Source organism: Aedes albopictus, chromosome 1, assembly GCF_035046485.1.
Source record: "Aedes albopictus strain Foshan chromosome 1, AalbF5, whole genome shotgun sequence".
Taxonomy (NCBI): Eukaryota; Metazoa; Arthropoda; class Insecta; order Diptera; family Culicidae; genus Aedes; species Aedes albopictus.
Window position 1 is genome coordinate 70,235,630 of NC_085136.1, and position 14,087 is coordinate 70,249,716.

The 14,087-nt window shown below is 42.6% G+C and overlaps 1 protein-coding gene across 8 annotated transcripts in view; it reads right to left on the bottom strand.

The window, feature by feature from the left end:
• The window catches only part of LOC115269089 (diacylglycerol lipase-alpha), a 430,920-nt gene that overhangs the window by 89,131 nt on the left and 327,702 nt on the right, over positions 1-14,087 (bottom strand). For all 8 annotated transcript variants that reach the window (XM_062844784.1, XM_029877440.2, XM_029877438.2 and 5 more), the window contains exons 8-9: positions 12,843-13,261; positions 12,408-12,782 (exon numbers count right to left, since the gene is read on the bottom strand). In XM_062844784.1, the coding sequence (XP_062700768.1) occupies positions 12,408-12,782; positions 12,843-13,261 (794 nt within the window). The remainder of the gene's footprint in view (positions 1-12,407; positions 12,783-12,842; positions 13,262-14,087) is intronic.

Consider the following 14,087-nt stretch of genomic DNA (forward strand, 5'->3'; position numbering starts at 1 on the left):
CCAAATATGTTTTCAAGTAATGTGTTCCACTTTGAAGAATTTGCCTTTAGATGGTATTCGCCATGCAATATTTTTGCGATTTACTTTTAGCGATTTTTCGCGCATAGAAGCTAGCGCCACATTGGTCGATGCGGAGAGTAGGAAAACAGCCGATGTAGTTAATTCATTAACAGCAGTGCTTCCGAAACTGTGCACCGCGGCGCCCTGGTGCGCCGTGAACATTTCGCTGGTGCGCCGCAGGGTTTTGAGCCAAAACAATATAATTCAATATCGGAACGTTTTTCTTTTATTTGATGGATCTTCAAAGTGTTGCTTCACAGCATTCTTCCAATATTGATACTAACCTTCGAAAATACTCGGGTTTTTAGAAATTTTTGTTAAGATTATTGGATTTCCAATACTTTAGAAAGATATTCCTTCAAGCTTTTCTTAAGACATAATGATCATCAGCCTTGTGCGGAACATTATATTTTTGTACTGAGGCTTGCTGAAATTTACCACAATACATTCTTAACAAACCATTTTTGAAAATTTGGGAATTCCAACAGAAATCTAAATTTTTTTTCTTGAAATCTAAGACATCAGCAGCTTGCTTTATTTTGCAGAATTTTTTGATATAGTTGTTTACCTTATGCGATAAATAAATATGACATTTGAAATCTAAAAAATATTTATGAAATTTTTAAGCAATTTTTATTAAAAATACATTTTGACACAAGATATTCAGTTTTATTTGGATTTTGAGGAAACATGGTACTGAAAGTTCCTCACAAATTTACTTTTGAGTGTTTGAACTGAAAGCTGTTCGATAATAATGAAAATTCTTTGTTTAAAGATGATAGTGCGCCGCGAAATTTTCCAAAATTTCAAAAGGCGCCGCGATAGCAAAAACTTTGGGAACCTCTGATTAACAGGAATCCATTTCATGATACCAGAAATCATATCGTTTATCTGGCTTTCAATGTTTGAGCCACAAACTCTTAAGAAAAAGACGCTATCTTGAATTTGAAGCCCCCATTCAGGATTTAAGATTGCCATCTTGGATTTTGGACCACCATCTTGGATATTCTAGTCACCGTTTTTGGAATCCAGACATCATCCCCATATCAAATATACCAATAATGCAATGTTTCAGGCCCTAAAACTCCATTAAACAGTCACGATTTTGAATTCGGAGCTTAAATTTTAGATCGCCATCTTGGATATCTTGATCGCCATTTTCGACTCTGGAAGTCTTCCCCATACCAAATATACCAATATGGGTTTAGAGCCTAAAACTTCATTAAACAGCCGTTAGAGCCTAAATCTCCATCAAACAGCCGCCATCTTGGATTTTAGATCGCCATCTGGTACATTCTGGTCGCCATTTTTTGACTCCGGACATCTTCCCCATACCAAATATACCCATGTTGCATGATTTTGGAACCTTAAACTTCTTTAAACAGACGCCATCTTGAATTTTGAGCCGCCACCTTGAACATTTAGCTGCCATCTTGAATTTTGGGCCGACATCGTGGAGCTTCTGGTCTCCAGTGTTGATTTCCGCACAAAACTCGTCAACCATGCTAAAGGTTACAAAAATCGCCGCAGTTTGATGTATCGCATGATGGGGCTAGTTCAGTTTTATATACGGTCAGTTCTACCGGTGCTGGTCCGGATCACTGAAATGGCCATAACTCCGGAACGCCTTGGCCGATCTGGACCATTTTTGATAGCAAACAATTCCGGTTCGATTCAAGCTATAATTCGAAAAATCGGCTAATGGGAAGTGCCTTAAAAGTGAGTGAACTTATTTTGCGCACAAACATACACATACAGACATAATCTCCCACCGAGCCTTTTTTCGAAAAATTGTTTTTAGAGTGAACATATAGTTTTTTAGTACACTAAGTGTACGAGAAAGGCAAAACACTACTTTCGAGCTTTTTTGCTTTAGTTATCTAACTGAACCAATAGATTCCAAGATATTTTTGGTAGCAAATTTAATAATCTTTTAAATGCGATAAGTTTGACCAATTTCAAGTTATAGCCAGTTTGAGACAAGCAAAGTCAAAAACATGTAAAGTTCAATGGACTACCCGCTTGGCGCACACCCACAGTTGATCAGCAGGAGTAAATCCATTTTATTTTGTATGGTGAAAAGCATCTAAATTTCAATTACTTGAAATAGAAAGCTTTTACTGAAAAAATATTTGGTAGGCTTAATAGTAGTCAGCATTGTGCACAACCACTACCAAATATTTTTTCGAATAATGTATTTCACTTTGAAGAATTTGCCTTTAGATGGTATTCGCCATACAATATTTTTGCGATTTACTTTTAGCGATTTTTCGCGCATAGAAGCTAGCGCCACATTGGTCGATGCAGAGAGTAGGAAAACAGCCGATGTAGTTAATTCATTACTACGTAACGGTTGAGATTTGACCATACGAGTAAAACATTTTTTTCACCGGTCTGAACCTGTTTGCTTGCTAACGCTCATAAGGTTATCAAAAAATCCTAGCTTTGCTGTGTCGCATACATAGGTTCAGTTCAAGTTTATATTTAGCCGCTTTCGCAGGGACACCCGGAACTGGTTACGGCACTACCGGCTGTCCCTAATGTGGTCCTAACCTAGCCGATATTTGTTGTATCGCATGCATGGGTTTGGTACTCTTTTATATTTGGCCACATCCGTCGGGACCCCCGGAATCGGTTTCGGACTACTACTGGATGGTCTGATACTGTTTTCCTGCTAACCTTTATCAGGTTATCGAAAATGCCGCTGTTTGATGTGTCGCATGCATGGGTTTGGTTCACTTTTATATTTGGCCACTTCCTGTGGGACATCCGGAACCGGTTCCGGAACACTACTAGTTCAGATATGGTCTGATACTGTTTACCTGCTTACCGTTCATAAGATTATCGAAAATGCCGCTGTTTGATATGTCGCATGCATCGGTTTGGTTCACTTTTATATTTGTCCATTTCCGGCGAGACACCCGGAACTGGTTCCGGAATACATCCGGCTGTCTCTAATGTGGTCCTTACCTATTTCTTTGATAACCAGTCATCAGGTTATCAGAAAAGCCGTTATTTGTTGCATCACATGCATGGGTTTGGTTCACTTTTATATTTGGCCACTTCAGGTGGGACATCCGGAACCGGTTCCGGAACACTACCGGTTCAGATGTGGTCTGATTGTGGAGCGGACCTGGTGTGATGGTTAGAACACTTGACTATCACGCCGAGGACCTGGGATCGAATCCCACTCCCGACATACTCACAAAATGTGGGTTCTTCCTTCGGAAGGGAAGTAAAGCGTGGGTCCCGAGATGAACTAGCCTAGGGTTAAAAATCTCGTTAATACAGATAAAAAAAAAAAAAAAAAATGTGGTCTGATACTGTTTTCCTGCTAAGGGGTCATGCACAAATTACGTCACGCTTTTAGGGGGGAGGGGGGTTTTACAGAACGTGACGACCCATACAATAAATAATGAGGTCCCATACAAAAAGTGTGTCGTAGGGGGGAGGGGGGGTTGAAAAAGGTCGATTTTTGAGTGACATAATTTGTGTATCACCCCTAACCGTTAATCAGATTATCGAAAATGCCGCTGTTTTATGTGTCGCATACATGAGTTGTGTTCAATTTGATATTTGGCCACTTCCGGCGGGACACCCAGAACCGGTTCCGGAACACTACCGGTTCAGATATAGTCTGAGACTATTTTCCTGCTTACCGTTCATCAGATAATCGTAAATGCCGTGGTTTGATGGGTCGCATGCATGGGTTTGGTGCATGTTCATGTCTGGCCCCTTCCAGGGGTACCGATCTGGAACACCTAAATGGCCATAACTCCGGAACGGCTGGACCGATCCGAGCCATTTTCAATAGGAAACAATGGGACCAGATTCCGCGTCGAATGAGCCGTCGATCGTTAAAATCGGTTGATATTTACTATCTAAAAGTGAGGTGACATTTTTTGTACACATACACACACACATACATACACACACACACACACACACACATACACACACAGACATCATCTCAACTCGTCGAGCTAAGTCGATTGGTATATGAAACTTGCCCCTCCGGGGGCTCTATCAAAATTTCATTTTTGGAGTGAACATAAAGCCTTTCGGTACACCTTGGTGTACGAGAAAGGCAAAAAGCAATTTATTGAGATTACTCTCAAATACTCTTCAAAAGAAATCTCGGTAACTAAATTTCCAATCAAAATAAAATTCAATACAATTGTACGAAGTTGTTGTACATTTCATTTGATGCTAAGAGCAACCAAATCGGTTGACAGACGGCTGAGAAATTTATTACGATACATTTTATCAAAAATCTCTCAAAAGCGTAAATTTTATTACTCCTAAGTTCTCCTTGAAAGATATCTCGGAAACAAAATGTCCAAACGGAATGAAATTCAATAGCATACTACTAAGATGCTGCAGCTTTCATTTGGTGATGAGGGACCTCAAATCGATTGACACACGGCTGGTCAATTTATTATGAAGCATTTTTCAAAGACCTCTTAAAAAGTTAAGTTGTATTACTCCAAAGTACTCCCCGAAAGATATCTCGGTTACAAAATGTCCAATCGGAATGAAATTCAAAAGCGTTCTTCTAGGATGCAGTAGCTTTTGTCTCGGGCCTTAAGAACCCGAATCGGTTGATAGACGGCTGAGAAATTTATGGTGATACACTTTGTCAAAAATATCTAAAATAATTAAGTTGTACTACTCCCTAGCACTCTTTGAAAGATATCTTGGTAACCGAACGTCCAATCAAAATAAAATTCAATAGCGTTCTACTAGGATGTAGTAGCTTTCATTTGCTTCCAAGAGAACTCAAATCGGTCAACAGACGGCTGAGAACCGTGAGTGACATTTTTTGTAACATACATACACACACACATACACATACACACACACACACGCACATACAGACATTTGCTCAATTCGTCGAGCTGAGTTGATTGGTATATGTGACTCGGCCCTGCGGGCCTCGGATCGAAAGTCGGTTTTCCAAGCGGTATTTATACCCTTCTTATGGGTGTAAGAAGGGTAATATGGGTGTAAGAAGGGTAAAAAGCAGAAGCAGGTGTATTTCATCAGAACAACTTTGTAGAACACACAAAAAATTCCTCGGTGTATGACTCGGCCGCCACTTTTTTAGGTTTTGGTTCCTAAGCATCAGATATTTTCAAATAGGTTTCTAAACGTGGGCGTTTTTAAGAGTACATATATCTTCATGATTTCTATGTGTTTAAAAGTTTTCATACAAATTCGTTTTGGCCAAATTTAAAGAAACATTCTTTTATTTTAGAAATTGTTAGTAACTATCAGGCATCCCATACACTTAACCAATGCATATTTTGAAAAAAATTCGAAATATCCTTTATGAGAACCACCTTCTTATTGTAGTCGTATCTTAAAACGATGCATTCATTATAAATATTGTATCAAATATCATCAAAAAACATTCATTTTGCATTTTTATGGGCCATATTCTAAATAGCTTTCTGGTTCTAGTTCTAAGCTCTACTGATTCTAAATAGTGTACAATGTTGAGACAATAACCTATTCTCCCTTATCTTGTCTGACATTCGCTTGGACAGTACTCATTAGACCATCAGTTTGACTCTTTCGCCGAAAAGCTTGCACGCAAGCACGTCATCCTCTTTGGAGCCACCATCCTCTGTAGCGCTTGATTTCGCAAGCACGTCACCCTCTCGGGAGCCACCATCCTCTGGCAATACATCCAGTATTGCTAATTTGGTAACAAGTCTCCTCAAAACACCCCCTGATATAGAAACATCAGCATGACGCACTTCTTAGAGAGCGAGGAAGTAAAACACGTGTGGCTAGTGTAACGATCAGTATAGGAATGAATTTATTAACAGTGATTGTAATGACTATAAATTATCAAGGCTACCATGATGTGTACATCTAACACTCCTCCTCACAGATGGTATTTCTTGATTATTTGAGTCCGGCAGCCGTCCGGAAATGTTGAAGCTTTACTCTGGAAAGGGGCTTCGTCATCATGTCCGCTAACTGTTCAGCGGTTGGACAGTACTGCACAGAAATTACATTTTTCCTCTTCAAATCTTTGACAAATGCATACTTGGTGTCAATATGCTTTGACCTTCTCTCGATCTTTTCTCCATCCAGTTGATGAATACAACTCTGGTTGTCTTCCAGTATTTTGATAGAAGCAGAAGGTTCACCGAAATCGGTTAAGAGCTTTCTCATCCACAGCAACTCTTGACAGGATTCCGCCAACGCAACGAATTCCGCTTCAGTCGATGACAAGGCGACACAATTTTGCTTGCGAGCTCCCCACGATACTAGACATCCGCCAAGGAATACCAAGTATCCGGAGTTGGATTTTCGATCGTTGCAATCTCCTGCCCAATCAGCATCCACATAGCATTTCAGAGCCTCGGTTGTTCCTCCAAGATGCAGCTTCAGATCTTTCGTGGCATTCAGATATCGCACGACTCGTTTTGCTTCATTCCAATCGGAACTGGTCGGGCTGCTGACTTTCCTTCCCAGAATCGAGGCTGCAATCGCGATATCCGGTCTTGTCATCACGGAAATGTAAAGCAATCCTCCGATCAGACTCTGGTAGTCATCGACACGTGGTAGTTTGTTGGCCTTTTCCTCCGTTTGTTGAACATATCCGGGATCCATTGGGATAGACGATGGCTTCGCTTCACTCAGTCCAAATCTTGCAACTATTTTTGTAATGTATGCTGATTGACTCACGACGAACGCTCCATCAATTTCCTCCACCTTCATTCCCAAAAAATGTGTGAGGTTCCCCAGCAACGACAGTTTGAATTTCTCCTTCAGCACGGACATAATCTTTAGGAATTCTGCTTCATTCTTACAGGCAATCACCATGTCATCTACATACACAGCAATGAAATCGGTTTCTCCGTTGCGCTCCCTCTTGTACAAACACGGATCCGATTGACAGGGCAGGAAGTTCATCTTTCGCATCACATTGTCCAATGTCTTGTTCCAGACCCTTCCAGCTTGCTTGAGTCCGTAAATACTTTTGTTCAGCCGGCAAACGTGATTTGGATCTACCTTCATTCCAGCGGGTGGCTTCATGTATATGACTTCGTCCAGTTCACCGTATAGATAAGCAGACTTCACATCGACGTGCTTCACAAAAAGCTTTCTTTGGCTGGCTATAGTCAGCAGTACCCGGAATGTTGGTTGTTTGACTACTGGAGCAAAGACCTCTTCATAGTCAGTGCCGTACCGTTGCGAAAAACCCTGCGCAACCAATCTAGCTTTGTAACGGACCAAGGCGCCATTCTGGTCAATCTTCTTCTTAAAGATCCATCTGCTTCCCACAGCCGTTTTTCCAGGTGGTAGCGTCGTTATTTCCCACGTTTCGTTATCCGCAAGCGAGTTCAGCTCCTCCTGCATGGCGACTATCCACTGGTCACGTTCCACTCCACCAACGGCTTCATTGTAGTTGCGAGGTTCGTCCACCAAATGCACAGCTGCTCCACTAATTTCTTGGTAACGAAGAGGGGGCACACCTTTGTTGATACGCTTTGATCTCCGACTTGATCCATACTCGTTCAGATCCTGATCTTCGTCCAACAAGGTAGTATCGAAAGAATTCTCCGCTGCTGATTCGAATTCCTCCAGCTGTTCGCTGTCATTGTCCGATTCGATTTGGATTTCTCGTTGATGTTCGTCCAAAACTTGGTTAACGGGTTTTTGCTCATCGGGATTACTTACTTGCAGATTCTCGCTACAGGAACTCTTCAATTCGTACTGCAACATGTTGTTGATGACCTTGCTCTGCGCATCCGATTCTCGGTTGTTATTGTTGGTCTTCGACTGTTGAAATTCGTTGAAATCTGCGTCCCTGCTGATTACTACTTTCAGTGTCTCCGTGTCTATGAACCGCCATCCTTTGTGATCACCGGAGTATCCGACGAAAGTCATCGGTCTTGATACTGGACTAAGCTTCTTCCTCTGTTGTTTCGGTATATGGACGAACGCCTGACATCCGAAAACACGCAGATGTTGCATGTCTGGTTTCCTTCCAGTCCATACTTCGTGAGGTGTCGACGATACTGATTTTGACGGTAAAACGTTCTGCAGGTATACAGTAGGCCGTCCCTTATTTTGCAAAAATTGGAAATGTTATAAGTTCGTTAGTGGAAAATGATTGTTTTAGCTAAAAAATGATCGTGTCAAAATTTGAAGTCCGTATCTCAAGGCTAAGTGGTCCCTCAAGGGGCCTAAAGTTGTCAAAAATGTATGGGACCAAAAAAACATGAAATTTTTTTCGACAAAAAAATACGCTAATCTACTAAAACCGGTGATTTTAGGACCCTAAAGGGCCAAAAATGTGCTTAGAATTGCGATATCTCTATTCGTTTTTGAGTTATTGAACAAAATAAGGTAGGTTTCCTTCGGAATCTAAAAAAAATGGTCAAAAATGCTGATTTTTCGGTCGTTTTTTGTCAATATCTTGGAAACGAGTAGAGATATCGCAAATCTAAGCACATTTTTGGCCCTTCAGGGTCCTAAAATCACCGGTTTTAGTGGAATAGCGTATTTTTTCGTCGAAAAAAATTTCATGTTTTTTTGGTCCCATACAATTTTTGACAACTTTAGGCCCCTTGAGGGACCACTTAGCCTTGAGATACGGACTTCAAATTTTGACACGATCATTTTTTAGCTAAAACGATCATTTTCCACTAACGAACTTATAATATTTCTAATTTTTGCAAAATAAGGGACGGCCTAGTATACAGCTGTGTTCATGGCTTCGGCCCAGAATCTGTCGTCCAGTTCAGCGTCCGCCAACATGCATCTTGCCATCTCGATTAAGTAACGGTTACGCCTCTCTGCAACTCCATTCGATTGGGGTGAATAGCTTGTCGTGTAAGGGCCCATATAGCCGAGGCGGTAAACGCACGGGTATTCAGCATGACCATGCTGAGGGTGACGGGTTCGATTCCCGGTCGGTCCAGGATCTTTTCGTAAAGGAAATTTCCTTGACTTCCTTGGGCATAGAGTATCTTCGTGCCTGCCACACGATATACACATGCAAAATGGTCATTGGCAGAGGAAGCTCTCAGTTAAAAACTGTGGAAGTGCTCATAGAACACTAAGCTGAGAAGCAGGCTTTGTCCCAGTGAGGACGTTACGCCAAGAAGAGGAGAGGAGCTTGTCGTGTACTGTGGCAATATCCCGTTCTGTCGATACAATCGCTTCAATGCTTCACAGGTGTACTCACCGCCGTTGTCCGACCTGATCGCCTTCGGTGTTCGGTTGAATTGCGTTTGGACCATTTTGACGAACTGCTGAATTTTCTCCACAACTTCAGACTTCTTCTTCATGAAGTACAGCACACAGTATCTGCTATGGTCATCTGTTAGCGTGATAAAGTACCTGAATCCGCTCAGCGACTTGGTTTCCATCGGGCCACACACGTCAGTATGTATAAGGTCCAGTACTTCCGAAGTCTTCTTCTCTGTCAATTTTGGGAAAGGTTTCCTGGTTTGTTTTCCAACGAAACAATGCTCACAATCTTCACGTACACCGCAATCTTGAACTTCGACACCGTTGGCCAGCTTTCGATTGATTATCTGATCAATTACTGCTCCGTCACGATGCCCGAAACGTCTGTGCCAGGTGTGTTGACAATGTTTGGTGTGATTATGTCCAACGATCATCGCTTGCTCACCGTGTTCCTTCAATCGATAGAGACCTCCGCGCTTGACAGCTACAGCAGCAACTTCCTTTCCAGCCATAATCCGACAGCCTTGTTTGCCGAACCGTACATCCGCTCCCTTTTGGATCAGCTTGCTTACGGACAGTAGGTTCATCTCTAGTCCGGGAACAAACAGAACTTCCGATAGCGTTACAGCTGTTCGATCTCCACGTTCATCGACGCTGTGAATTGTTCCCGATCCGACACCTTGAACTTTCGCTTCTTTTCCATTTGCAAGGAATACACTTTGACCCATACTTGGCTTGATAGTATCGAAGAATCTCCGGTCACAGCAAACATGCGAAGAAGCTCCGGAATCGACAATCCACTCTTTCTTCTGATCTCGGACGTCATCCAGAACGAAAGCATACGGTTTCTCCTTCTTCGGTTTTTCGACAGGTTTCTGATTCTTCTTTCCAAATCTCGAGTCTTGATTGGCATAGCAGTCCTTCTTCTTGTGTCCTCGCTTTCCGCAGTTGTGGCACGTCAATTTCTTCAAGACGTTGGCTTTCAGGACCGATTCTCCATTTTCGTTATCATCGTGTAACTTCTTGGAGTATTCTAGGAGCTTGCCCTTGACGAAATCCATCTTCAGCTCGTCATCCTTCAGGATTAGCAATGCCGTCCGCACATGCTCGTAGGACATCGGTAAACTTCGCAACAAAATTGCTACTTGGACGTCCTCTCCTAGATCCTTCCCGGCACTTTGAAGCCTTGAGAACAGCTCCTCCAGGTCGTAGATGTGAGCTTCAATGTCGCCACCTTCCGCAAGCTTCTTATCACAAACTTGACAAATCAGGGCTACTCTTGAACACATCGTCGTCTTTTGATGTTGATTCTTGAGCCGCTCCCAGGTTTCCTTGGCCGTTCTTGAGTCCCTGATCAACGGATGTTGTCGCTTCTCGACCAGCAGCGAAATCGTTGCCCGAGCTTTCCGGTCTCCAGATGTCCAAGCAATCGTGACTTCAGCCGGGGGATTCTCTGCAACGTATTTCCATAGGTCTTCTCGTTCCAACAGCATCTCAGCTTCAAAACTCCATTGCGGGTAATTTTCGTTGGTTAGCTTCTCGATTCCCAGCTTGGTATCCATTTTCGATCGAAATTTTTCTTCTTCTTGAAAAACGTCAAGCCTTTTCGCACCTAGCCTACTGGGCTCATAACCTCTTAGAGAGCGAGGAAGTAAAACACGTGTGGCTAGTGTAACGATCAGTATAGGAATGAATTTATTAACAGTGATTGTAATGACTATAAATTATCAAGGCTACCATGATGTGTACATCTAACAGCACTACCACATCAATACTCGAGGCTTTAATAAATGGAGTATAGACGTGAACTCTGGTATACCAGCATGTAGCAGGTTCCACCGGAGATTATGTCCCGTAGTACCTAAACGGTGCAAATCTGAGGAAATTCAGGGAGTGCTTTTCCGTCCTTATTGAACGAATAGCCTCTATTGAACCAAGACTGTCCATAAATATGAAATATTGACCAGAGGGAGGAGAGGCGATTCGCTCTAATGTGTAGTGTATAGCCACCAGGCGCTGCTGTAAAACTCATCAAATACACTGTGATTTGGTATATAGAGAAGACATTAGACTGGTTGATTACGACGTTGTTTAATACTTAGGACGGCCCAATTGGACGTTAATCGACCACCCAGATTGAAATTAGGATAGACTAACTGTGAGAATAGAGTACTTCAAATGGTCCCGATTCTAATTCAATCCCATTTCCACAGTGAACTATTAACCGGCAAGTTTGCCATTTGTTTGCGCCATCCATCCATCCGTTCCGGAGTGAGTGGCTGATGTTGACACAAATTTGCTCCTTTTATTGCTAACTCTTGCTATCACTCTCTCTCTCTGACACTAACAGCCACAATCCTTCTTCATCCAACCTTACGTACGTTGGTACGTTATTGCCATGCCATGTTCTCGTGCAGTATTTTTTGCTTGCAATATTTCCGTGTAAAATGCAGGGCTGCAGGAAGTGAATTGACAAAACTGTGATGTTTACCAACCACCACGTGGTTGGTGTACTATATACGGGCGGCGGGTATGTTAATTTTGTCACTCTCTTGTCGGAGAGTGGGGTACTCTATACCACCTATCACTTTTCACTTCTCGGATGGTGACTGGATGATGGAGGTTATGGTGACTTTTAGTGTACATATGTACAAGGATGTGTGTCAATTTTCGAAGCGGAATGAACGAGTGCTTTATTGTACACACAGGAAATGCAATTTTCCAAACGAGTGGCAGGGCACTCGTTTGCAATCGGTTCGGGAGCAAGGGGATGAATGATGATATGGGAGGTCAGTTCACAGAGAATAGACAACTACATGACTGTTTGTTAACTCTAGTATTTTCAAGGAACAGACAAAATTTTCATCTATCAAAAATATCACCAATTTCAAGTGCTAAAACTTTCGATAAATAATAACAATAATGTAGCGGCAATTTCGAAAGGAAATTCTTCCCTGCTTTGAATGTCTATTCTCTGTGATGCCACTGCACTTCGAAAAAGAGAGCGACAATGACATTTTGATGTGGCAAATTTCCCGCTGTTTGAAGTTCGACACGTTGAAGAAATTTTTGGAAAGTCAAACGGAAGTCAATTGAAACCAAAAACGGACAAACGGCAAAGTTGTACTTACTCGTCCTGGTTGGGATGGTGCCGCACGATATGGATGATCCGTCCGGGCGGATACAGGGGATGGTGCAGCGTCAGGGCTATGGAGTTATCGTTGGGATGCACCGTACTCTGGCGAGCGCTGTTCCGATCCTGCTCGTACCGTATGACGTTCTCCTCTTTGGTGGACATCATCGTCACCGAAGTCGGCTCCGGCCCGCAACAGCAGCATATGACCGAACAGGCTATCGTTTTCCACTTGGGATCTATACTCCGCTGGATGGCGTTGATCAGATCCGCTCGCAGGGCTTCCATTTGGTGGAGGCCTATCCGCGGTACGACGTCTTTCCCCACCACCACCGAGGTAATGAAGGATTTACTGTACTCGACCGCTGGCATGCTGTGAAATCAATTCAAAATTCAGTATTTCAACCCTTAAAAGTTCAAAACTCTGACCAACCTCAACAAGCCACCTGGTGGCGAATAGCTGTAACAGTGCAAATCATCGTACTGCTGTTTCATCAGTATAGCCAAGATGGCTGCCGTGCCGGCACCGAGTGAGTGTCCCACCAGCACCAGCCCGAAGTCCTGAGTGCCTCGCGCCGGATTGTGTTCCAGGGCCCGCTGAATGAGATTCTCCTCTTCCAGTTTGTTTTTGATGTAGATGGCCGCCTGGACCATGCCCTTGTGGGCCAACCAGTCCTCGCGTGGTGGGTTCACCGGAAGGCAGTCCCCTTCGGCGTTCAGATCCGTCAGGACGTCCTTCATGCTGAGCGTCCCCCGGATGCTGACCACCACCTTGCTGTGGGTGTAGTCCACGGCGACGAAGAACGGCGTTTCGCCGATGTCTACGTGATATGTGGCGTAGATGACCTCGACCTGGAAGGAGATAGGAAGATGTTGATAAAATTTAAGGACAGACTTGTTAGAATCCCAAAATGGCCGCCACTATGGCCGACTTAGGCACCTACTCACGATTTTGAGTGCACAAATCTCTTCGTAAACAATACCAGCGCACTTGATCTTCTTATTTTAAGCTTATTACAAGTGAGCAACAGCAAAATAATAAAATGCACTGTAGTGCGAAGCTTGCTTCTTGAGATTTGTGCGTCTGAAGTTCTGATGCACTGTTGAAGCGGGATTTCAAGACGTTTGTCCAAAAGAACCGTACACATATGATATCTTTTGAGATATTCTGGTATTCGGGAGTAATTTGGCAAGTGCCCTAAAGTTTATATATCATGATCAGGAATCCACAACATATCAAATATTATCATTCTTCTGGTCGAGATAGGCATTCGTTTTGCCCACTTTTGCCACCAAAGTAATAGTATCACCACGTATCACGGTCGCCATATAATTTCAATTGTGTTTTATCTTGTACTAGCTGACCCGGCAAACCTTGTATTTAATATTAATTTTATTGTGTTGTTTTTGGAATTCTTCGCATCTTTTATGCATATTTTAGTAATGTCTCAGTTTTTTGTTTTTAAATTATGTATTTAATTTTCCCAACTTTTTCTACATCTAAACATAGCCACCCTGAAGTCGGATTGAACCGTGCAAAAATCATGCCGATCGTTCTAATACTTCATCGACTACAAAGGGTATGCAAAGTCAGTTGTATATATAATAGAACGTCGTGTATGTATAATAGAACAGAACTTCTATCAGAACATGCTTTTTACCTGAGAAATACACAGTT